The sequence below is a fragment of the Sorex araneus genome, chromosome 2, assembly GCF_027595985.1.
Source record: "Sorex araneus isolate mSorAra2 chromosome 2, mSorAra2.pri, whole genome shotgun sequence".
Taxonomy (NCBI): domain Eukaryota; kingdom Metazoa; phylum Chordata; class Mammalia; order Eulipotyphla; family Soricidae; genus Sorex; species Sorex araneus.
The window spans coordinates 223584729-223611971 of NC_073303.1; the positions used below are offsets into that span (position 1 = coordinate 223584729).

At 42.3% G+C, this 27243-nt stretch overlaps 1 protein-coding gene across 1 annotated transcript in view; it reads left to right on the forward strand.

Moving 5' to 3' along the window:
• The first annotated feature begins 6846 nt into the window (after positions 1–6846).
• ATP5MC2 (ATP synthase membrane subunit c locus 2) overlaps positions 6847–27243 on the forward strand; it is a 214826-nt gene continuing 194429 nt past the window's right edge. Inside the window, exon 1 of the mRNA XM_055125751.1 lies at positions 6847–6878. Within this exon, the coding sequence (XP_054981726.1) occupies positions 6862–6878 (17 nt within the window). The 5' untranslated portion in view covers positions 6847–6861. The remainder of the gene's footprint in view (positions 6879–27243) is intronic.

Below are 27243 nucleotides of genomic sequence, written 5' to 3' on the forward strand. Positions count from 1 at the left end.
AGAGTCACTACTAGCTCACCATCCCCTGATGGTTGCCCAGCCCTCCCCACTTTCCCAAAGGGTTGATAAAATTATATGGAGAAGGATGTAGAAGTGAGGGAAGGGATATTGTTCTAGTCTATGGAAGGTAAGAGTGTCAGGTGAGACCCTTCCCCAAATTCCTGAGTTCCTAAAGAGCTAGCCCCTCTGGACTTCAAACACCATGGGCCCCACAGAGTCATGAAATCCAGTTATAAGGCAAACAAGGCCGTGTTTGTCCCATAAAACCACCGTGTGTGAGCTAATTAAATGACATCATAAAACAGGGAGATAAACGCAGACAGCCGGAAGCCCGCTGAGGAATGGGGATGGGATCCGATAGGTGACTGAAAGAGATATGCCAGGAGGAGACTTAGGAGTAACTGGCCTCAACCCAAACTCATGATACCTTAGGAGCTTCCGAGTCACATCAAGGGAAGGATAATTAGAAAGAAAATCTGAAGATAGAGTAAAACTATTCTGGGCCTAAAGAAGAGATGCTCGCAGAGAAAGCAAAGGGACCTACTCAAATGTAATTTTTCTTCACGTTGCTACATTCACTGAAAGATATTCCTAAGATATAAGAGTTCAACCAATTTGCACATACCAATTTGCACATATTAAGTCCTCACTTAATATTAACATGGTCAATAGGTTTTTGGAAACTATGACAAAGCAAGATGACTTACAATGAAATCAAATCCTTAGATAAAAAATTTTTTCAACCTAGGCCAGTATAATTTTCATCAGCATTATAATAAAATAACTGAATAAAAATCTAATATTTGGGGACCTACAGTTTGCCCACAGTCATAGAGGTATACATGAAGGGTCTCATACACTCAAACATCATTTTTTTCTTTTTATTTTTAGCTTTTTGGGTCACACCTGGAGATGCACAAGGGTTATTCCTGGCTCTGCACTCAGGAATTACTCCTGGCGGTGCTCAGGGGACCATATGGGATGCTGGGATTTGAACCCAGGTTGGCCGCGTGCAAGGCAAACGCCCTACCCGCTGTGCTATCACTCCAGCCCCTCAAACATCATTTTTGTTTTGTTTTTGGTCACACCTAGCAGTGCTAAGGGCTTACTCCTTGCTCTACACTCAGGGATCATTCCCTGTGGGCTAAGGGAACCATATGGGGTACCAGGGATTATACCTGGTTGCCACATGCAAGGCAAACACTGCCTGAGGACTATTGCTCCTGCCCCAATGAGCTTAAAATTTAGCTTCCTTCATAGATCTCAGAGAATCTCAGGAATTCCTTCACCTATCCACTCTTCCCTTCCCAGGCAACACAAGGAATTTCTCTTCTTCTCCACCCCAGTCACATATCATCCAGAGAAGTTGGGTTGGAAGTTCAGTTCCTCAATCTCATGTCCCTTCCCAAAGATTTCCCTATTAGGAGGGAAAAATTGGGAGCGCACGGAGAAGCCAAATCAGTGAACATATCTAGGCCTCCTGCCATTCATTCATTCACACAGTCCCTAAGCAGCTTTTAGCAGCCTGCTATATACACAAAAGTTCATCTACAGTCACAAATGAAAATGCAAAATGAAAAGATCTGGCCCCAGTCCTGAGAATGCACATTTCCTTGGGCAAAGAGACCTTCCTTCAACAACATAAAAGGGTTTGAAATCCTGCAACTCTAGCCTCAACTTCTTCCCTTCTTGGGGGAGTTCTTTCTGCTGAAGGTGCAGAAAACGGCAGGTCTGAATCACCAGCAACAAAGGAGATGGTCTCCCTGGACACCAAGCTCCCTTTCCTGGCTCCATCCTGACTCCCTGGGCAGTTCTGGACAAGTCATAGACTCAGTTTCTCTACCTGGGAAGCGGGGGAGGCTCCCACTGACTAGCTCTCAACTTCACAGAGCAGCTTGGTGATTAATAGGTTAATGTCCGTGGGAGGCTTTGAGCTCCTGGGATGAAAGACACCCTAAAGCCCTGACTCTATTGGAAACTCTGCCCAGCCAACAAGATACCCTGAAACCAGAACAGGGGCCTTTGATCATATATTAAGGGTTGTCTTTGGAAGAATGAACTAGAGGGAATGAGTTAAAACAGCAACAGGAATTAAAGTAGCATAAAAAAAAAAGAAAAGAAAAAAGAAAAGGACTTTCTGGCTCCTGGGTGGAGTCCCTTGCCTGGGAGTTCTTTACAGATCTTCTGCCTGTCTCAAGAGAGGGGTGTTCTGGACCATCTCTGAGAAGTTTCTGGACATCCCACAGTAACTCCATGTTAACTATTTTCTGACCTATACTTAATGTTTAAGGCTAAAGATTTCATTTTAATATTCCCCATGCCACCATATAAAGTGAGTTCCTTCTCCACTGTATAAATGATAGCAAGTAAAGGAAGGAATAATCCACTTTGTTTAAAACAAGTCATTTTAGTGGTTTAACAAAGTTAAAGGCACAGAAAAAGTTTTGCTCTATAATTTATCCAAAAGTGATCAAGTATTCATTATCAAGACAAGGATAAATATAGTGATTAAAAGCCGGGTCAAAGAGTCAGGCTCAAGCTCAAATACTGACTCTGCCATGTAGCAATTATATGATTTCCAGCAAGTTGCTTAAACACCCTGAGTCTCAGTTTAATCATCTAAAGTGAGAATAATAATTATTCTAATTTCATCTCATATTGGAAAGATTCAATTGGAATATTCTAAGAGTTGGCAGGAATGATAGAGAAGAACTCTCAGATATTCTGGGTAAAGTAAAAATTGCTACAGATACTTTGAAAAACAATTAGATTAAATTAAATCAAATAAATTTAATTAGTTTAAATAAATAAATTTAATGTTCACATACCCTATGAATCAGAAATTCTACTACTAGGTACAGATACTACAAAATGTGGCTACCTTTACACTAGCTACATTTAAGAGCATTCAGAACCTTGTTTCTTGTAATTCATATAAACTGGAAAGAATACAGATCTCCGTGAACAGTAGAATGTTAGATAATAGGAGAAGCTATGATCTATTCATATAATAAGGTATACGTCGTAATGAAAACGAACAAATAACAGCCATAAGGAACGACTTGGGTGAATCTAAAAAATAAAATATTGAGTAAAAGATGCAATACATAGGAGTCAAAGAGATAGTACAGCAGAGTAATGCAGTTCTCTTGCATGTTGCCACCAGATTCAATCCCTGACACCACATATAATCCCTGATCATCACCAGAAGTGATCCCTGAGCACAGAGCCAAGAGTAAACCTTGCACATAGCTAGATGTGGCCGGAAAAAAAAAAAGCAAGACACAAAAGAAAAAATACATACTTAGAGTAGATTTATATAAAAACATAAAAATTATGCTTTTTAAGATGAATACGTTGGTGCCCTGATAAAAGTCAAGACTACTATTACAAACATATTACCTCTGAATAATAGGGGATTAGTTTTCATCAGAGAGAGACAAAAGGGGTTTCTGAGTTGCTCCATGCGTGTTTATGTGCCACCTTCTTCATCAGATGCCCATATATCTTTATTCACTCACAAATAGGTGTCATAGCTCACCATTTAAATATAAACATGATTTAATTATTTAATTAAGCTACCTATGGAAAGTGGACTGGAGCCATAGCACAGCGGGTAGGGCGTTTGCCTAGCACGTGGCTGACCCAGGTTCCATTCCTCCGCCCCTCTCGGTGAGCCTGGCAAACTACTGAGAGTATCCCGCCCGCATGGCAGAGCCTGGCAAGCTACCACTGGCGTATTCCATATGCCAAAAACAGTAACAAGTCTCACAATGGAGACGTTACTGGTGCCTGCTCGAGCAAAGCGATCACCAATGGGATGACAGTGCTCCTACTACAGTGCTACCTATGGAAAGTAACAAAAATGCCCAAGTATAGGAAGCTGTCAAGGATTGTTAATCCTAAAATTCATTATTTATCTGCACCACATTCAGAAAAGGTCTATCCTGTTCTTTTCTCCTGTGAGTTGTGGGAGCTAGGTGGCGTGTGTCTAGCAAACAGTTACTGACTGCCACCTCCACGCCACAGTCGGGACTAGGGTGTGATGAAGCAGACAGCTCCCCCAAAGAAGTGTTCCTGACGGTACCAATGGACCAAGGCAGTTTCTTCTCTTTTCGCCTTCCTGGCCTGAACGTAAATAACAATGATGAAGGCACACATGGAAATCTCTTTCTGAAAGAAGTCCCAAATTTACCCCCAAACAACCTCACTGCTGCCCAGGTACCTCTCCATGCTGCTACCTGAGCCCCTCCCCGAGATGACACACAGCCCAAACCTTGTTATGAGAACTCCTGGCAGAGAAAGAGCTTGATGAGAAATGCCCCCCCCCAGGGTCTGCTGTAGCCCCCCGAGTTCCTTCCCCGCTCAATTCTACCACCCCAGCTTCAGGGCCAGAAATACATCATGACCCCGGGCCTTCGTTTACATGTAACAAACAGAGGTCAATTTATTTCTAAATCACTTTTTTTACTGCTCTATTGAACTATTTGCCACATTATTTATACGTTAATGGGCCAGGCCCCTCTGGGAAGCTCCCCATCTAATAAATAACGTGCCAAATCATTAAGCAAGGTGATAAAATCAAAGCCATTTAAAAATACATCAACCTGCATTCCTTCCAGTGAAATAAGCTCCAGGGAACCTGAGAAGGGGAGGGAAAAATCCACCTTCTATTACTGAGTTTGGTCAGGTGTAGGGTTTTGGTCTTTCTTTTAGTATTATTATTATTATTATTCTTTCTTTCTCTCCACTTTCACCCTCTGTGATAAAAATCTCTGCTAGATAACCAGACTGTTTCAGCATCTCCAAGGCAGTTAGGCTGAGAGGAAGTGGATAGGAATTACAACAGGGAGGACTGCAAGTAAGCTCCAGGGATGACTGCGAGTAAGCTCCAGGTAGGAGGAAACAGAGTTATGAGATTTTTATCTCCCATCTGCCTTTGGGGGATATTAGAGGCACACCCAGAAGCCCAAAGGGAAAAAGGAAGTTGTGTTCTCTGGCTGGGAGCTTAGAGGTTAAGAAGAAAATCCACAGCAAGGGTTTGACAGTCCATTGGTGTTCCATCACCACAAATCTCTCTTATGAGTGTCAGTTTTTATAATTAATCTGAGTCACAGAAAAAAAACATTAATAATAATGATTACTCTGGCTCCCCCATTCCCCACCCCTCACCCTAAAGGATTCACCACACCCTTCTTCATTCAGGTTCATATAGAGAGACGGAGAATAGCAGTGGTGAGAAAATGTATTAGAGGACTTATCCTTGGGTTCCCTAAAGACTTAACTCTGAATTCTCACCAAAGTAATCCAGAAAAAAGAAACAGGCATAAGGCAGTCTACCATACTTCAGTTATCTACCCTGATCCTTTATACGTATCCTTTATATGTGAGGTCTCCCACGAGTGGCTCCTTCCCTATACAGACTGCTCCAGAGACCTCACCAACAGCTAATGGGAAACACAAACCCACTTTCCAGGACTCTGATCCAGATCTTAAGCACTAATACAGATTTGAACAAAGTACAAGTTGAGTATCCTGACAGAAAGGGCATTTATCTTTTGGATAGGAGAGCCTTGAATAATTGTAAACCCTAAGCCAACAAACCAAACCTCCTCATAAGAGCCTTAAAAGGTAACTTACAGATTCAGGAGAATGAAGAGATGTAATAAAATTCACATAACATGTAAGAAGAGGCCTAGAATTGTCTTTCTCTTTTTTTTAATAATAAATTTATTTATTTTTAATTAATGAATCACCATGAGGGTACAGTTACGGATTTATACACATTTGTGCTTATGCTTCCCTCATACAAAGTTCGGGAACCCATCCCTTCACCAGTGCCCATACTCCACCACCAGTAAACCCAGTATCCCTCCCATCCTCCCCAATCCCATCTCCCCCCACCCCACCCTGTCACTGTGGCAGGGCATTCCCTTCTGTTCTCTCCCTCAAATTAGCTGTTGTTGTTTGCAATAAAGGTGTTGAGTGGCCACTGTGCTCAGTCTCTAGCCCTCATTCAGCCCGCAACTCCCTTCTCCCGAATGGCCTTCGACTACATTATAGTTGGTGATCCCTTCTCTGAGTTGCCCTTTCCCCAGAATGTGAGGCCAGCTTCCAGGCCATGGAGTCAACTTCCTGGTACTTGTTTCTACAATTCTTGGGTGTTAGTCTCCCACTCTGTTATTCTATATACCATAGATGAGTGCAATCTTTCTATGTCTGTCTCTCGCTTTCTGACTCATTTCACTCAGCATGAAACTTTTCATGCCGATCCACTTAAATAAAAAATTCATGACCTCCTTTTTTCTAACAGTTGCATAGTATTCCATTGTATAGATGTACCAAAGTTTCCTCAACCAGTCATCCGTTCTAGAGCATTCGGGTTTTTTCCAGATTCTGGCTATTGTAAATAGTGCTGCGATGAACATACATGTGCAGATGTCGTTTCGATTATACTTTTTTTTTTAAATTTATTTATTTTTAATTAGAGAATCACCGTGAGGGTACAGTTACAGATTTATACACTTTTGTGCTTATACTTCCCTCATACAAAGTTTGGAACCCATCCCTTCACCAGTGCCCATTCTCCACCACCCGTAAACCCAGTGTCCCTCCCACCCTCCCCAATCCCATCTCCCCCCCACCCCACCCTGCCACTGTGGCAAGGCATTCCCTTCTGTTTTCTCTCTCTAATTAGCTGTTGTGGGTTGCAATAAAGGTGTTGAGTGGCCGCTGTGCTCAGTCTCTAGCCCTCATTCAGCCCGCAACTCCCTTCCCCCACATGGCCTTCGACTACAATGTAGTTGGTGATCGCTTCTCTGAGTTGACCTTTCCCCGGAACGTGAGGCCAGCCTCGAAGCCATGGAGTCAACCTCCTGGTACTTATTTCTACAGTTCTTGGGTGTTAGTCTCCCACTCTGTTATTCTATATACCATAGATGAGTGCAATCTTTCTTTGTCTGTCTCTCTCTTTCTGACTCATTTCACTCAGCATGAAACTTTTCATGCCTATTCACTTGACTACAAAATTCTTGACCTCCTTTTTTCTAACAGCTGCATAGTATTCCATTGTATAGATGTACCAAAGTTTCCTCAACCAGTCATCCGTTCTAGAGCATTCGGGTTTTTTCCAGATTCTGGCTATTGTAAATAGTGCTGCGATGAACATACATGTGCAGATGTCGTTTCGATTATACTTTTTTGTCTCTCTGGGATATATTCCCAGCAGTGGTATTGCTGGGTCAAATGGGAGCTCAATATCTAATTTTTTGAGAGTCGACCATATTGTTTTCCAGAAGGGCTGAACCAGTCGACATTCCCACCAGCAGTGTAGAGGGTCCCTTTCTCCCCACATCCTCTCCAACAGCGGTTGCTTTTGTTCTTTTGGATGTGTGCTAGTCTCTGTGGTGTGAGGTGGTATCTCGTGGTTGGTTTTTTTTTTTTTGCTTTTTGGGTCACACCTGGCGATGCACAGGGGTTACTCCTGACTCTGCACTCAGGAATTACCCCTGGCTGTGCTCAGGGGACCATATGGGATGCTGGGATTTGAACCCGGGTCGGCCGCGTGCAAGGCAAATGCCCTACCCGCTGTGCTATCTCTCCAGCCCCTCGTGGTTGTTTTGATCTGCATCTCTCTGATGATTAGTGATGCAGAGCACTTTTTCATGTGAAGAGGCCTAGAGTTTTCATTAAATCATCATGCCAATGAGCAGAGGTTAACTTTGAGTTGAGTTCTTGGGAGAGACATAGATAAGAAAGCAGGGGAAGCAAGACTGTCACATTGAACATGACATCCATGCATTGCCTGGAACATACACTAAAAATAGTATTAGTTGTCTAGCTGACATTCAAATTTAATAAAAATCTGTATTTTTATTGCTTAATCTGACAATCATTCAAGAAAGAACACTTAAGATTCTCATAACATTTAAGAACTATTAAAAAATAAGAAATAGAGTTGCTTGGTTAGTACAGAGATTTTATACCAAGAATGGCAGATTCTAGAGAGATGATGGTCACAGCCAGCCACTAGAGAGATCTTGGAGAATGGAAAGTTTATTTATTTATTTATTTATTTGTTGATTTACTTATTTTAGCTTTTTGATCACACCCGGCGATGCTCAGGTCTGACTCCTGGCTCTGCACTCAGCAATCATTCCTGGCGGTGCTCAAGGGATCATATGGGATGCTGGGAATCGAACCCAGGTTGGCCGTGTGCAAGGCAAACACCCTACCTGCTGTACTATTGCTCCAGCCCCGGAGAATGAAAAGTTTAGACTTGGTATTAGGGAATAGAAAGCCTTTGGTTCTAAATCACATACTTCAGGGAAAAGACAAAATACAGTTACACAGAATTTAGAACTGAAAGGTACTTATAAAATGACAATACTTTTTCTTTCTTTCTTCCTTTCTTTCTTCCTTTCTTTCTTTCTTTCTTTCTTTCTTTCTTTCTTTCTTTCTTTCTTTCTTTCTTTCTTTCTTTCTTTCTTTCTTTCTTTCTTTCTTTCTTTCTTTCTTTCCTTCTTTCTTCCTTCCTTCCTTCCTTCCTTTCTTTCTTTCTTTCTTTCTTTCTTTCTTTCTTTCTTTCTTTCTTTCTTTCTTTCTTTCTTTCTTTCTTTCTTTCTTTCCTTCTTTCTTTTTTGCCTTTTTTGGGGTCACACCTGGCGATGCACAAGGGTTACTCTTGGCTCTGCACTCAGGAGTCACTCCTGGCAGTGCTCAAGGAACCATATGAGATGCTGGGAATCGAACCCGGGTTAGCCGTGTGCAAGGCAAACGCCCTACCCGCTGTGCTATCACTCCAGCCCCAAAATGACAAAAAGCTATACAGATAAAATATACTTTTTATCTGTATAGCTCAAAATTTGAAAAATTTTACAGCACTTTCACATATATCCATTACTATACACATTGTTAAACTTGATCATTAGATATTCCTGTATGGTAACCAAAATGAATATGAGATGCTTCTGTTAACTGTGTCCCCTCTGCTACCGAATCGTCTCTGTCCTTTTCTCTACTACCAATCCGGAAAGTCACTTTATTCACCCCGAATTCAACCACAGGTTTCACCCTAAAACTCACTTGCTCACTGGTGATATTAAAGTGTTTCTTTTCACTCTTCATTTTGTTTTACCTCTCAGGCAGTTAGCATTGTGGACGATCTATACTACCTGCAATACTAATCCTCTTTTATTTGCCTACCTCCTGAATTATTTCTCAGGTCCCCTTCACTCACTTCTTGTTCTTCCATCCTCTCCTTACAGTAGATATTCTCAGGTTTCCCTCCTTGGTATTCTCCCTGAGAAGACATCTACTCCATTTTCAATCCTTGAATGTGAGCCAATAACTTTCAAATCCTTAGCCTCTGCTGGTTTTCTTGAGGCTATATTAGAATTTTTAATGGCCCCTTACACATTCCTGCCTACTATTCCAATTTATCCTCCTATTTCCATCAAATACAACTCCACAGCAGATTTGTCTATCTTGATGCAGGCAGGGCAAAATTTGTTCAAGAGGTGAAAGTTAGCAATTTTTTTTCTGTAAAGGATCAGTGACTATTTTATTATTTATTTATTTATTTATTTATTTATTTATTGCTTTTTGGGTCACACCTGGCGATGCACAGGGGTTACTCCTGGCTTTGCACTCAGGAATTACCCCTGGCCATGCTCAGGGGACCATATGGGATGCTGGGATTTGAACCCGGGTCGGCCGCGTGCAAGGCAAACGCCCTACCCGCTGTGCTATCTCTCCAGCCCCTCAGTGACTATTTTAGGCTTTGATGCTGCATAAGATTTCAGTTGTACATTTTTTATTATTTTGGGCTTGAGTCCAACCCAGCAGTACTCAGAGCTACTCCCAGCTCAATGGTAGGGTGGGGGGGCGGTAGGGAGAAATGGTCCAGTCATAGAGGTGCTTGTGGTGCCAAGGATTGAACTAGGGTATCCTACATGCAAATTATTATTATTATTATTATTATTATTATTATTGTCATCATCATCATCTTCTTCTTCTTCTTCTCCTTCTCCTCCTTCTTCTTCCTCTTCTTCTTCTTCTTCTTCTTCTTCTTCTTCTTCTTCTTCTTCTTCTTCTTCTTCTTCTTCTTCTTCTTCTTCTATTCCTTTTTAAAAGTTGAAAAACAAACACAGTCTTAGCTTGAGAGTTTAAAAAAAAAAAGACTTGCACCATAGCTTGCCAATCTCGGGTCTAGGACCAGGCCCCCCCAGTTCCCAGTCTTGTTATCTTTTCCTTGCTTTTATAAAGATAAATTTTTTTTGTTGGAAGTGGATCATCAGTTGGGCTCCTGTTTTGTGCATGTGAGTTCATGGGTTTAATCACCAGAAGAACTACTAAAATACAAAAATTAACGTTTTACTTATGATATGTAATTTGGAGTGATGCTCAGGATTTAACTTGGATCTGTGTGGGGGAAATCACATGTGGTCCTGGAGATCAAACCCACATCGACTACATGCAAGGTTTATCGACTGTACTATCTCTCTGGTCCCAGAACTACTGAGTTTTCAAAAGGCCCTTCATGAATATTATTTTATTCTCTCTGTCTCTCTCTTCTTTGGAGCCCCAAGACTTTATTTGTACCTCATTCCCTGTGCATAAAAAGTTCTTAAACTACAGGGCTATTCTTGAAGACAATGATTCAATTTTTAAAAAATATTCAACAGCAACTAGACGAATGTATTAATCATAATAAGCACTTTAAAATGTTTGTTGAATGAGTTAATAACCTTGTTAAAAGTTTTTATTTAAATGGTAAAAGTGAAGAAAGGTCTGAAGCGGAACCCTCAGTCAGATGACTGATGTCATTCTGGAACCATCAGAACAGCCAGGGGGAAATGAAAATATAAGAGAAGCCTCACAACTCCTGGGTCTCTGCTCTCCACATGAAGCTTCTTGTCTCTAAGACTCGAAGTGCTTAAGGCTTTTTCAAGAAAAAAAATCTGAGTTATCTGAGAGCTTAAATTGTCTTGGGGGTCTTAACTTCTTGACTTGTCATCTTGGAAAATAATGACAGAATGTTGAAGTTAAAAGGGAGCGGTGGAACTCACGAAAACAGTGAAAAATGAACAAAAATTATTTCAAACTCTTTTTTTGTGGTTCCAGGGCTCCAACCTACCTCCGAGGTAGATGTTCAAGTCTTTTTTGAACTTCTTAATGCATCATTTAAAAATATTATTATTATTATTATTATTATTATATTGACTCTCCAATGTTGGCTAAATATTGAAATAATGTTTTATTTATTTGTTTACTTACAGTTTGGGGATCACACCTGGCAGTGCTTAGGGGTTGCTCCTGGCTCTACACTCAGAAATCACTCTTCATGGTGCTCCGGGGACCATATGGGATGCTGAGGATGTGAGCCTGGGTCAGCTGCATTCAAGGCAAACACCCTACCTGCTGTATTGTCTCTCTAATGCATCAGTTTTTAATCTTGAAAAAAATTAATCTCTCCATTAAAGATTGTTATTCAGAAGATACATTCTCATAAGTAACCTTGTAGGGAAAAAAGAAGGGAAGTCTTAGTTAGGAAGACCTAGGGGCTTGGAGATGGCTCAGTAGGCTATGCACACAGATTACATGCAGGACACCCTGGTTCAATCCCTGGCACGATGTTGTCCTTTGAGCACTGCTAAGAGTGATCACTGAGTACTGCACTGGGAATAATCAGGTTTTCAGGTGTGGCCCCACACTAAAAATTAAAAATAAAAGGGAGAGGGGGAAAAGATATTGGATGAGAGTTGATAACTGGAGGATAAGGCAAAAGCATTGCATATTTAATATTAGGATTGCAATCAATACTTGTTAATAAATGTATCAATTTACTCTTCAAAAAACTTTATTCTCTGATACCATCTTCCCATATCTCTCTCTCTCTCTCTCTCTCTCTCTCTCTCTCTCTCTCTCTCTCTCTCTCTCTCTCTGTCTCTCAGGTTACTCCTGGCTTTGCACTCAGGAATTACTCCTCTGGTGCTCATGGTCGAAGTAATGGGTTTTTTCTTCCTACAGCTGTGGGAAGACCTTTGATAACACATAAAATGTGCTTTGGATTTTACCTGTATCTGGCAAGTGTGCAATCGTCTTTACCTCGTCACTGTTCTCTTTGGCGCACTCCTCAAGTTCCACAAAGAGAACTGACTGAAATTAAGTTGACAGGAAAATGTGGGATGCTAAGAATCAAACCCAGATCAGCTGCATGCAAGGCATATGCCATACCTATGGTACTAAGGATGCATAGGAGAGACTCTTATAAAGAATTCTGAGCTTGGGAACATCCAGAGACACAGTTAATCAACAGAGAAAAGCAGGAATCTCCAGTGTGGAGTATTTTAGGTCTAATTCCATTAGTGACCCCAGTGGAATAGGGATGGAGATATTCCAGAAGGACCACCAGCAGTGACCAGAGCCTGCAGTGAGCAGGATTTGCATCCTGGAAGTCTGCAGTTTCACTTCCCCCAGAGCTAGAGAACAGTACCTCTGGAGACAAGTAAGCAAGGCATTAAGCTGCCCAAGGTCAGAGGTGAACCTCAGCAAATAGCATCAGCATCACTTGGGACCTTATGAACAGGGAATAATTTCATGGGAGCCGAAGAGATCGAATAGTGGGAAAGGTGCTTGCCCTGGACGCTGATGACCCAGCTTTGATCCCTAACACCCCATATGGGCCCCCAGGCACCACCAAGAGTGATCCCTGAGCACAGAATCAGGAGTAAGCCCTGTGCACTGCTAGGTGTGCGCTCCCTCCAAACAGACAAAATCAAAACAAACACCAAAATCCAAACAGACACCAAAATCAAAAAATGGCAGAATTTCAGACACTGTCACAGTTCTGTTGAACCAGAAAGTGCATTTTACCACGTCACCAAGTGCTCTGCATGCTTATTTGGGTAAGAAGCGAGTCAAGTGGATGAGCCTCTGCTCCCTAACAATGCATGACCTTGGACAGATTTGACTTTTTCGTAGATCAGTTACATCATCTGTCAAGTTAGAATGACAATACCTCCTTGAGCGGGGATGTAGAGCATGTGTGTTGTATGATGAGGCCCTGGATTCGATTCCTGGCACCATATGACTCCCTAGTACTCTTGAGTGTGGTCCAGGTGAGCCCAGAGCATCACCAGGACTGGCCCCCACAGTGATAATGACAACGAAGTGATGGTTTTTTCTTCCTACAGTTAGGGGGAGACCTTAGGTAACACATAAAATGTGTTTCAGATTTTACCTGTACCTGGCAGGTGTGCAATCATCTTTACCTCGTCACTGTTCTCTTTGGCGCACTCCTCAAGTTCCACAAAGAGAAATGACTGAACTTAAGTTGACAGGAAGAAAAGGAAGAGAATGTATGTCTCAAAGTGTGGTGAATGGAGAGAAGAGCACTAATAACAAAGAAATGACTCTTTTGATTGCTAGGGAAAAATTCATTGTGGATTCATAAAGCTTCCCAACTTGAGGAAGCCAAAGTTCCAGGAAGAGTGAGACATACGACAGATTTATTAACATGGACCCTCTGCTCAGTCCAGGAGATATAGGCTGAGGGACAAGACTGGAAAGGGTCAGTCGCCAAATGGAAGAAATCAGATGTGTCTCCTCGCACAGAAGGAAGCAGAGGCCTGTCAATAATATCTTACTATCTATCACCCATTTAGATAACCTAATTATGGGGCCATGGATACTTGGTTTTGGCTTTCTCCCCAGATCTTATTAACCTGATTAGCTTTCCCTACTCTTCTGTCTTCACTGCCTTGCAGTCAACAAAGGCAGTCATGCAGCTCACGCTGGTTGTATCCACTGCTGAGCTTAACACACCAAGAGTAGGACTTGGCCAGCTGAGAGCCCAGTGGTCCACACAGTCCCAGACTTCTGGAATCATCTTTCTGAAACACAGAGCTACTTTTGTTATTCCCCTGTTTGGAAGCCTCTAATGGTACATAAGGCCATTCACACTCCAGTTTCAAACTATTTGGCAGTCTCGTTACTAATGATTACCCCTTCTGAGAATGCACGCTACACTTTAATTACAAGAGTGGTTAAAAACTGGGACTCTATTCAGAACTGAGTTTCAAATCCAAGCCTAGTTACTTACTGTATATGTGAAATTGGGCGAGTCACTCCGTCTAAGCCCCAGATGTTAACAGATGTTTGCCTCTGTTAACTGGGAATACCAATAATGAAGCAATAGTGAAATAGCTAATATCACTTCATCTCAAGAACTTTTCATCCATTGATTCATTGCATCTTCACAGCAATGCTGCCTCATAGATTGTTATGAAGATTAGGTAAATCAAAACAGGTAAGTGCCGAGAACCATGTCTGATATGAAGCAATATCTGTTATGGTTATTGATATTACAAAACACTTTCTCAGGCCTTCATGCCTTTGTTCCTTTCCCTGGAATGACCAATGCCCCTTCTCAGTGCTCCAAACTTTTAAATCCCCCCTTTTTTTTTTTGCTTTTTGGGTCACACCCAGCGATGCTCAGGGGTTACTCCTGGCTCTGCACTCAGGAATTACTCTTGGCAGTGCTTGGGGGACCATATGGGATGCCGGGGATCGAACCCAGGTCGGCCGTATGCAAGGCAAACACTCTACCCACTGTGCTATCGCTCCGGCCCCCTAAATCCCTTTTGAAAAATAGTTTTTTAGGTCTCCATACACAGATTCATCTCTTTTATGTATGGTCTCTTGGCCTTTCAAGACACCTCCCTGCGTACAGCTCAGTTATCCCAAAGCATTAAAAATACTATTTGCACCCAGTCTCCACCACTAGGCTCTGACTTTTCAGCAGTTAAGATTGTATCTTGTTTACTTTGTCACTATGTCTGACCTATCATAGGAAACATAGATGGTACTAAATGAATGTTTGCTGAATGAATAAATGAAGGTCTGAAGGAATGATTAAATAGTTTCAGGAAATGGCTTTAAAAAGGGAAGTTCCAGAAAGAAACAAATCTGAGAGGTGAAACTATCTAGATTTCCCTTTCCCTGCTTCCCCCACCTCCTGGGCCACAATGACACTGGCCTGAGTCCCCCGTCCCTGTGTTGATTGTGCCACCCCACCAATACTCCCCCCCACCACCAATGCCATAAGACACACCACTTGCCTCTGGCAGTGACAGAAATAAAGAGGATTACATCATTTGTTACAACAAAATGGTTATTATAGTAATAAGTATAATTAGCATTTGACAATTACAATAATAACACATTTCCTTGCTGCAGAGGTACTTAAAAAAAAGGTTTATTTAATGCCCCCTCCCACCTACCCCCAAGAGAAAACAACTCTTTTTGCAAAAGATGTGAGACCTTTTTTTATTCAAATAAAATCTTCTGTCTTAATGAAGGAATATCATTGACAAACTCCATAAGATGGGGACAGAGTCTTCTGGAGTTAGATCTCTTTTGCTCTCTCTCTCTAGTTTCTCCTTATGCCTGTCTTTCGAGGATTAGAACTGGTTGGAGGATAGAATAGATGAGGCCAGGGAGAGGGAAAAAGAAAAGAAAACCTTCTCTGTAAATATTAAGAATTTATGGACGGTTCACTGTCTTTTCTTCCCCAGGTTCAGATGGGGAAGGGAAAAACGAGCATTTCAGAACCATGTTCCAAATTCTATAGAAGCAAGAAATACATAGAGTAAGATGACACCAAGCGTTTGGGGAGATCACAAGAGAAATCTTACTCCGCATGGACACATCCAAATTAGAGGCTTACATTGTTGAGTTGCGATCTGCTTTCCCCCCACCAAAAAAGATGGGAAGCTTATTGGGAGTATGCAGTGCAAGATTTAAAAAGTAGAGAGAGGCAGAGAAATAACTCAATGGGCTGAACAACTGCATGGCAGGCAGGAGGCCCAGGTTCCTCTGGCAGCAAGCTGGAAGCAACATTTGAGCATCTCTGGTATGGCCTTAAAACCAAAATCCAAAACCAGGATCCCTGTAGACACTCATAAACATGTTTATATAAACATAAGCCTTCTAAAATATCAGGGCTAAGATGAATGGAGACGTTACTGAGACCGCTAGAGAAATTTGATGATCAACGGGATGATGATGATGATGATGATGATGATAAACATAAGTGGATGTGCCCTTTTCATACATATATACAAACATGACACACTCCATAGACAATCATTAATCACTGGTGTCTACGTTGTATATAGAAGGTTATCAATAAATGTGTAGTGAATTAATGAAACAGCCCCCCCACCAAAGACAACGAAATACAAAAATAAGTAACCCAACTACAGTCTAAGATACAGATATGTAAGTCCACATAAACCTTCATACATAAAATATATATGTGAATCCATGTCTCAAACATATTAAACAAACCACTATCCACATAGACATGCAGTGTGTAGATCATTTATACACATCGACATAAAATTTCATTACACCCAAGTAAAATTAAATCTCACCCTGTACAACAGTCAGGGATGGAAATATAAATACTATTTCTGCATATGTGTAAAAGTAAACACTCACTCACATACACGCACATTCACACTCGGAACAGGTGTCTCCAGACTCGATACACACCACACATAAATCAAATAAGAACTGCAATAAAGATAAGCGCCTCTGCTTATTGTTCTTATCTTCCTTCGGTGACAGTGCCCGGAGGCATGAACTTAATCTAGGGCTCTCGCCCATCATATCCAATGCCAGAGAACTCAAAAGGTCTGGGCTAGCAGCAAGGGAATCTGCAGGCCTCCAAGGCCATCCTCACACAGTGAGGGATTTCCACCTCACCACAGGTCACTGGGACAGAAACGTGTGTTGACCTACTTTCCCAGGTGCTCCAGATAAAGCTCCCTTTTACCCTCGTTGACTCTCTGCATCTGACTCATTCCCTCGAACTTCCCAGACATTTTCCACTTTCTCGATTTTCAGCCAAGGTTGCCGCACAAGCCAGGAATAGCCCCCTCTGCTAGTCCGTGCCACCAGCGAAGAGTACTTCCTCTTTCCTGTCTTGAAATCAGCATTCTCACTTTCCTAGGAGCGTTCTCAGATCCCTTAAGATGTTCTGCTGCAGATGAGGACGTGGCTCAGTTGTAAAGCACTTCCCTTGCCTGTGTTAGGCTCTGAGTTCAATCCTGGATGCTAAAAAAAAAAAAAAATTGGCTGCCTATGGAACAATCATGTTTTCTCTTGTTTTGGTTTTGTTTGGGGACCATACCTGGCAATGCTCAGGGGTAACACCTGGATCTGTGCTCAGGAATCACTTCTAGCAGTGCTCGAGGGATCAAATGGGATGCCAGAGATCAAACCGAGGTTGGCTGCATGCAGGGAAAAATGCCCTCATCCCTGTACTATCATTTCGGCCCCAATCTCAACAAATAACTTTTCTTTCCTGTAATGTAAACCACAGGACTGGAGTGATAGCTGATTGGGACAGGCACCTATAATGAAAGCTTGCCATGCAGGAGGCCTGTTTGATACCCAGCACCACATGATCCCCAGAGCATTGCCAAGAGTGACTCTCAACAGAGCCAGAAGTAGCTTCCCACCCCAATGTGGCCAAGAAACAACCCCCCCCCCAAAAAAAACCCACAAAAACCAAAAACCATTTATTTTGGAGCCAGACATGTAGCTCAATGGTGCAATACCTACCTTGTTATGTGTAAGGCCCTGGGTTCTACCCCCAGTTCTGCAAAAAATAAAATTTTTAAAAAAGTAAACAAGGGGCTGGAGCGATAGCACAGCGGGTAGGGCGTTTGCCTTGCACGCGACCGACCCGGGTTCAATTCCCAGCATCCCATATGGTCCCCTGAGCACCGCCAGGGATAATTCCTGAGTGCAGAGCCAGGAGTAACCCCTCTGCAGAGGCGGGTGTGACCCAAAAAGCAAAAAAAAAAAAAAAAAAGTAAACAAAAGATATTTACTTTTGTTATTTTTGTACTTAATGTTGCATCATTTGTATATTCTTTATGTGTGTGACAAAATATTTTAGATGCTATGGTCCTAATTCTTCTGAGACAGGCTTACCTGTGGGTACCAGAATGAAGGCACTTTTGGAGCACCATCCACCATTCTATCCCACTCTACCTGGACGGTCCCTGCCTTAGGTGTCTTGGGAAGATACACAAAAGGGGAGGAATATAACAACATCTTAAGGATTTTAAGGAATCTGAGAGTTTCTTGGGCAGATAGTAGAAACAAGCATTAAGAAACAAAATAATGAGGAAAAATCCTCTCTATAAAGATAGAGCTTGAAGAGAATAATAGATTTGTGGAGGACCAGAGAAGTGGCCTGACTGCTCAGTCACCTAGGAAAATGAATGACACAGAGAGATGCAATTTCTGTTCCCCGCTCTTACTCCAGTACTTCTCCTAGATTGGCTTCCCCCAACTGAGTTACATGAAACTCTAGTGAGCCTCAGACTGACCAGAGGCTTTTCTTTCAAAGGAGTTTTGTGGCTGAATTACTTGGAAAATATGACATGCTATGGTCTCTCCTGGAGATGCCAAAATGAACATAAATATGTTAAATTTCTGACAGGACATTCAGTTTAGGTTTTAGTTCTGTCTGCACCACTGTTGTCTAAACTAACTTGATCCTGTGCTACTTTTCTAAATTAACATTTTAAAAAATATGTTTTTTTCCTTCCACTTTTTATTGTTGCTCTTGCGGTGAGGTCCGTGGTTCCTCATGCTCAGGAGAGTGTGAGCACATATGTTTGCTGGGACTCACACTCCAACTTGGGTTCACTAGGCTTCACACACTAGACTGTGGGACTCACAGACTCTAGTTGCAGTGCTTTCCAGGGGTTCTGCACCTTAGCTTGGCCGCTCACACATTCTTAACTGTGGGGTGTGTTGCGGTGGCATGGGGCCCCCAAATGCAGTGTGCCAGGATCATGTTCCATGCATGTGGGACAGAGCAGGGGTCAAACTCAAGGATAGCCTCATGCTTACACAAGGCAGGTGCTGTCCCCCCTGGCCTGTGATACTTTTAAAAGGAAACCTCATGGGGCTGGAGTGATAGCACAGCAGGTAGGGCGTCTCGGGTTCAATTCCCAGCATCCCATATGGTCCCCTGAGCACGGCCAGGGGTAATTCCTGACTGCAGAGCCAGGAGTGACCCCTGAGCATGGCTGGATGTGACCCAAAAAGCAAAATAAATAAATAAATAAAAGGAAACCTCAGGGGATAAGGTAAGGTGCCTGCCTTTTCCAAGGCCAACCCTGCCTCCATCCCTGGCACCGAATATGGTCCCCTGCACCTCCCCAGTAGTGATTTCTAAGCCTGGAGCCAGGAGTTAGCCCTGAGTACCATATGTGTAACCAAAAAAAAAAAAAAAAGAAGAAGAAGAAGAAAAGAAAACCCAAATTAAAAAAAATACAGAGGGTTTGATTCCTGGTGCCACGTGGTCTCTGGAGCAGAGCACTGTGGAGTGTGACCCTGGAGGTCCCCAGCACCTGTGTCCCCGGGATTTCCAGAACTGCAGTGCCTGAGGAACACTTTCTCCTTGCATTGAAATGACAGCCTACTTTGACCAAGAATTGCTGATGGAACTCTGGGGCCTTCAGAGCACTACTTCAGAGCCCCCTTCCAACCCCCACTTCCCAATAAAGAAAAACTCTTAACAACACATGGGACGTGTGCATTTTAGGGATTGCACAATTTCGGAAACATAGCACTCATCTAAACACACAGTAAGAAGGTCTGAATTGGGTTCCTCTGAAATAGGAGCTAGAGAGTAGAGCTCAAATATGACAGAAGTGTCCTTCCTTTCCTGTGGAGGAAAACATAAAGTGGAGTTCATTGAAAGACAAGGTGGGATATCCCAAGAGGGAGAAATGATTCATCAAAGGCTTAATAAAAAAGAGATGATTAGGGTTCAGAACCAAGTTCTCCCAAAAGTAGAAAATGAGAGAAAAGGTATTATTAACTATATTATTATTATTATTACTATTACTACTACTACTATTATTATTATTATTGCAAGATGCCAGGCAAAAGGGATTTCAATTTATTTAGTTAAAATTATAGAAGCATCATTAAGAGTCAGTAACGCTGACTGGTATTTGGCGGGTTAGGGTGACTACATACTACATGGCCTCTCGGTATCTGTATTACAAGTCATAATGCCCCAAAGGACGGGGGGGCTGTAGAGAGAGAGAGAGAGAGGAAAAATGCCCAACATAGTGGCAGGTTGGCAGGCTGCGGGGGGGGGGGGGGAGCAGTGGCAGGAGGGATATGGAGGATCCTTGGTGGTGGGAAATATACACAGGTGGAGGGAATGGTGTTGGAACACTGTATGACTAAAACCTGATCACGAAAGCTTTATAACTTTTTCATAATGATTCCATTTTTTTTTGCCGCATCTGAATGATTCCATTTTTAAAAACTTAAAAAAATAAAGAGTCAGTCACCCTTGGCTCTGAGAGGAGAGAGCGTTACACGTAGTAGGCATTCACTGAATGTTTGTTGAATGACTGAATTAGCAAAGCAAACCGACTTTCCTCAAGTAATAGGGAGCACCCAAGACAAATGACTCTGGATTTACTTCTCACCCTCTGCACCTACATGGAGGGTTGATGTTCTACAGGAAAGAGGAGTAGGAAGAAAAGACCAAAGACGTAGAAACACTGACTTTTGTTTCCATAGGGTCTGAGGGATTCTTCCTGGCACAGCCTCACCGTGGAGCAGAGCAAGGCTGGTGGAGAGAGTGAGTCAGGTTGAGCTGTTTGTTTGTTCTCCAGGGCAGGGACATGCAAGAGTCAATAAACGCACGGGTGCCTCCTTGACGGGGCCTTGAAGCAAAAGATGAGCTTGTTTGTTCTGGAGAATTTGAACTTAGGTCAAACTGGCTCTCAGGGCCTCCCTTCCCTGAGGCAGAGGCCTCCGGGCAGCCGTTGAGTTCACCCAGTGGGCAGCCAGTTTCTCCACCCCACAAAGCATTCCACATGCGACAGTCCTTCCACGGAGCTTGCTTGACCTTCACAATGTGCAGTGGACACACAAATAAGCCACCTACTAGTTGTAGGACGACTTCCTATTTAATGAACACAGGCCACAAAATTTGGAACAGCCACAGGTCAAGGCACTGGTAGATTCAAGTTAGTTCACAAAGTTACAGAATCTCAGGACTGGAAATAACCTTTAAAAGTCATTTCCATGGGAGCCAGAGAGATAGTACATGGATAAGGCAATCTTTACATGCAGGCAATCTAGGTCCAGTCCCCGGCATCCTATATGGTCCTCTGAGCATCGCCAGAAGTGATTCCTGAGTGCAGAGCCAGGAGTTACCCCTGAGCATTGCTGGATGTGGCCCGAAAACAATCAAATAAACAAGTCATTTTAGTGGATAGTATAGCAGGTAGAGCTCTTGCCTCACAATAAGGCCAACCCAGTTTGACCCCCAGCATTCCATAGGAGCACCACCAGGATTGATCCCTGAACACAGAGTCAGTATAAGTCCGGAGCATTGCCGAGTATGGCCCCAAAAATGAAAATAATAATAATAATAATTAATAATAATAATAAAGTTATTTCAGTTGGAGAAATAGTATAGGGGGAGAAGGTACTTGCCTTGTGCACTGGTCAACCTGATCTGATCCCTAGCACAGCAGATGGTCCCCTGAGCATCGTCATGGATCACTCCCGAGCACAGAGCCAGTAAAAGCCCCCGATTATCACGAGATCAGAAGAGATTGGGCGCATACAGGGTGGTATGTCTGTAGAGGCCCTAGCATCACAAAGTATGGCTCCCCAAAACAAAATTAATTAAATTAATAAAAAATAAGTTAAAGTCATTTCAAATACCACCACCACCCACCTTTAAGGAGAATCACCATACAAAGTCAACCCAGCAACTGGAATGAAAGACATGAAGCAAAAATGGTAGAAGTTTCTTGGACAAGGCTTTCTAGTAGGAGGATGAAGCAGGACTGGGAAGAAAGAAGGGAGCAGAAGGTAAAAAAGGGAGAATGCATTCCTGCCCTGGAGGGTGAGTCCTTCAGGAACATTCCAGAGGCCAGAAAACCTGGAGCAAAGACAGAAGGGCAGGAAGCAGCTTCTATCTTAGATTAGGTTAGGATAAAGCAAAGAACTGAATAGAAGGCAGTTGGAAGAGGAGCTGGAATATGCGGTGAATATTAGTATGGTATAATATTAATTTTGAAATATGTGTCAAGACAAATGGGTCCAAGGTCTAGCTCTGCTACTCCACAGGTCTTAGTCTCATTGATGAAATGAGGACCTTGGGTTAGAAGACCTACAGGGTTCCTTGCAGTTGAAAAACTTCCAATGCTAAGGTACAATGAAGATTACCCTGGTGATTCCTCCTTAAGTCTATTTAATATTTTCCCTTCTACAAGACAAGTCTAAGTTCCCTTTATCCCTATGACTGAATTATAATGTGAGCATATTTACTACATCAAAGATTAATCCTCTAAACCCAGCAAGCTCGCTGGTTGAGCGGCAAGGAAATATCTCTATAAAAAAGAATAGACTCCATAAATTATTGGTCACTTACCTAGGATTGTTACTAAATTATTTTAAAAGGATATATATTCTGTTCCTACAACTCTCGCTTCTGTTTCTCTCAGACTAATTGCTTCCTGAACTAGGAAGGGTGTCCAGACAGAGACCTAGGAAGTTTGATATATTCCGGATCCTTCAACTGCTGGGATCCCAGATGATAAATAAACTGCACAGTAGAATTTGAATCAACCTATTCACAGACTTGAAAGGAGTAAGAGGGTAAGTCATTAAAATTACCCTACTTTTCCTCCTCTAAGTATTCTCAGCAATGCAGTACATCAACTGACTTGACTTGTGGAAGTGTCAGCTTTCCCATGCTTTTATCTCAGTTTTTATCAGTGTTCACTCGTAGCTCTGTACTCAGAGATCACTCCTGACAGGACTTGGGGGGCGATATATGGTGCCAGAAAAAACCCAACTGCTGCATGCAAGGCAACACCTTATCCATTGTACTGTCTCTTTGGCTTCTTTTGAATTTTTTTTCTGTCATCACTCAAGTCACCAAGCTCCTTGATGGCAGGAATAAGACTGGCTCATATTTTTGTTGCTGAATGATTATTCAATATCTGAACACTTAGATGAATAAATCCTATTCTAAGTGAGAAAGACTTTCTAGTATCTAGTCTTAGTCTGACAACACCTCAACCTTTCCCTTCTGCCAACTGGAAGAGAATATGACACCTGAGTGACTTGTCTACCCTTCATTCCGGGGTCCTCAGCACACTTCTACACAGTTCTTAATCATGATCTGTGGTAGAGGTTGGTTTGTTTGACTATTTTCCCACCAAGTTGGAAGTGCCTATCTAGAAGGCAGAAAGAGCCTGTCTTCATAATTTCCATAGTCCTATTTTTAGAACAGTTGCTCTCTCAAAGAAGGAAATTTATCGAATGAAATGAAATCATGCCAGTAGCTTAACTTTTCAGTGTTATGACTAAAGAATGAGTCTTTTTTAGAATACCAGAGGTCAACCTCTGGGATATATGTACATCCATAATATCATGTCTACTTGACCAAAGAAGAATTTTTGCTGAAGTAGTCATATGGCTATTTTTCTCTTCTAAATAGGCTTCAGAGGAAAAAACTTATATAAAAAAAAAGCTGTCCACACAGATCACATTAACTGGTTAATTGTTCACCTCTGGCACCTTGGAGTATTATGAATTCAGGTTCTAAATTGCACTGTGAGGGGCATGGAATAGAGTGAAAAATGCAAACACAGGCCTGTTGTCAGGAACATCAGACTGAAACACATCAGTGAGGATGAGCAAAAGAAAGCCGAAGACCATTAATGCTGCACAATTAACCAAAGACCGACATCAGCAAGGTGAAGCTCTAGGGGCACTTGGCTTGGGAAGAGAGCAGATACTGCTGATCACTCACATTTCGACAAGCTGTTTGCTCATTGGAGGAGAGTTTCTTAGGTGTCGTCAGGAAAGCACAGGCCGCTAGAATGATAAAAAAATAAAAGTCTATTAGTTTCATAGAATGAAGGCTTGAAGTGCAATAGGAAAGAATATCTATATTCTCATATGTATCTTATAAGGGAAGAGGAAATAGACCCAGAAGTCATTAAGCAGGTTTATCCAAGGGAGTGGTGGGGAAACAGGAGAATCTCAGGTTTGATTAATGGGGTGTCATGAAATTCTTATAAAAGCCGAGGGTGTACTGTAGGGAACCACTAGGAGAGACGAAGGGGAATATAAGCTAATTAATCAACTGGAAAACTAAGATAACAAGACTCTCGATGAACCATAATGGGATATGTGCTCCTCAATTGCTCTACTTCCTCAACTTACACACCTCTATTCAAGGGCTGTTTCCACTCAGAAAACCTCACCATTTTTCAGCTCTATGTTTGGCCACATTCTCACCCCCTCCCCCGAAGTCTTCCATAACTAATGACCCCAAAATGCCCTTCCACACACACAGCTCCATGGAGCTATCAAATGCTATATAGTACCCATTCATTTCCTGACCTCTTGTCTCTCACTATCTCCCTCGGGAGTTGCACTGTCTTGTCTCTAAAGAAAGGCTTCCAAGGGTAGAAATCATCTGATCTCTTTTTTGTGAATTTTGCTCCCCCAAACTGCTTATGGTGGGGAAGCAGAGTGAAGAGACAGCCATCAGATGGTTCCATTCCTCACCCCACGGAGTTTGCGATGGGCTTTCTCTCACACTGGAGCTTTGGAGCAGGAGTTATGGCTCTCCCTGTAAAAAGTCATTATAATTATGAAAAATGTCTACAGCTCTTTCCATCGTTTAGGCAAAGCCTCTGGCTGTCCCAATGAGCAGAGATTTAAGATCCTGTTCTCCATAAAGATGGCAAGATAGCCTCAGAGATAGATGTGTTAACGCCTAATTGGTCATTGTTGAGTCATCAAATCTGTTTTAGCCAGCGGGATTGGGTGATCCTGACCGATAAAGGAGGGCAGAAAACAGCTCTGCAGGAGGAGGACAAAGATCACTTTAGTCAGTGCTCCCTGACTGCAGAATTCTAAGAACAGTAGATTCCAGTCTGCCCCTGGAGGATCCCCATTCAGCCTCCCAGTGAGGGAAGCTAAAGTGTGCTGCCTTCAGCTTCATTTAAATCTCACATTTACAGTCCCAGGTGTAGCTCCAGCTCAGGAAGGCCAACATTCTCCTTTTCTTGGGTTTCAAGAGTTTCAAGAATCTATTAATGAGTGTTTCCTCTTCTAATTTTATCTTCACCCTACATCCTTAAACTTTCTCTTCTGTTAACCACAACTTTCTTGCTTACATCATTTTTTCCAAAGTTATGTGCCTTTCAAAAACACTTCTTTTCAGAAGCTCTAGTAATTGTAATAAACATGACTTCATCTTGTGGGCAAAATAAATTGTTTGAATAAAAGTCACCGTTGGACCTGAGAGACAGTACAGCAGACAGGGCTGTCCCCTTTCCCCTTGCATTTAAAGCCATCAATTACGAGCAGTGCCATTGTTACACACATCTGTCTACACTGGATCATTTACCTTGGATTTTCGCCTACATCTCTGTGTTGCTTGCTGCCAACAGTAACATTTTTTTTTGGGGGGGGGGCGGGGGAACATACCAGATTGTGCTTAGGGATTACTCCTGGCTCTGCTTTCAGGGATCACTCCTGGAAGGGCTCAGGGGACCATATGGGAAGCTGAGAGTAGAATCTGGGTTGGCCACGTGCAAAGCAAGTGCCATACTGATTGTACTATTTCTCCAGCTCCAAAGAGCATTCTATAGTTAAGGTAAGAGGAGTTTTGTATGGTTTTGGTTGGTTGGTAGTTGTAGTGTTAGGGATTTAACCAGGGCCTTACACACACACTACCACTAAGTCACGTCTTTCACCCCAAGAAGAAAGTTTTCAGATGCTAGAGTATGTGAAATATAAAATATTTTTCATATACATTCATGTTTAGTCAGAAGTTTTTTTGGGAGGTAAAGATAACTTACTAGATTATATGGAGCCAGGGCAGTTTGTGGGTGTGACTGCCAAGCTACTGGTAAACTTGGGAGATGGGGGGGAAGAGTCCCATTCCCTCTCTGAGTGAGTTTGGAATGCCATGATACAGAGACTCAGAAATAAAGCTCCCCTAAAAGAGCAACACAGACCTCACCATGAATGAATCTGCTGTATAATTGATATTCTAAATTTTGGAATTCCTGGAGTGCGAGACCACAGTGCAGTCACATGACCTCTCATACTCTATACCACTGAAGTACCAAGAGTAGCACACAACATTTGATGGGTGTTAACAAACATGCTAGTAATCTCTTATACAAGGACTTAATGGCTCCAGGGTGAAATACAGCAATCTTCATACACTTTCCTCTAAGGAAACTTTATTGGACCATTTTTAGTGGATTATTCATAACAAGCAATGCAAAATTAATTGTTTTTGTTTTGCTTTGGGAGGCATGGTTTGGGATTTTGGGTGGAAACATTTGAAATATGGTGATGGGAAGGTACAATAGTGGTGGGATTGGTGTTCGAATATTAAATGTAATGAATTATTGTGAACAACTTTATAAAAATAAAATAAACTAGCTCAAAAAAATACTTACTAGGAAAAAAGTACTCAAGGGAAATCTGACTTTCCTTCCTTCCTGAAGAACCATCTGATTAAGTCTGTGGGACACAGTAAGGAGAAGGTATTTGTTTCCAAGGTAAGATGCAGAGAATAATGGCAAATGAGAAAGAAGGGCTTAAAGCCCTGGTCCCCTCAGCTGTAATGTTCCTGCCCACAAATCCCTCTAGATGGTTGTAGGAGCAATCAAGAGAAACTCCATTTGAGTTATCCTGGAAATTCTTTGCCATCATCTGGAGAAGCCCAAGTCAAAAGCCCCCACCCCTCTCAAGTAGAAAAACAGAATATGGTTCTATCCTGTGAACTCAAATGCTTTGGAGAGTACTTAAAATCATCCTGAACGATCCTTTGTCTCTTAGATGCCTCTCTAAGATTTCTGCCTTAGATTGCTTCAACCATTCAAGTTGAAGTTTGACCAATAAGAAATGAAAATTCTCTTATTTAAAATGTTTCAGAAGGGGCTGGAGTGATAGCACAGTGGGCAGGGCATTTGCCTTGCATGTGGCCAACCTGGGTTCGATCCCCAGCATCCCATATGGTCCCCTGAGCACCGCCAGTGGTAATTCCTGAGTGCCGAGCCAGGAGTAACCCCTGTGCATCGCCGGGTGTGACCCCAAAAAGCAAAAATAAATAAATAGGATAAAATGTTG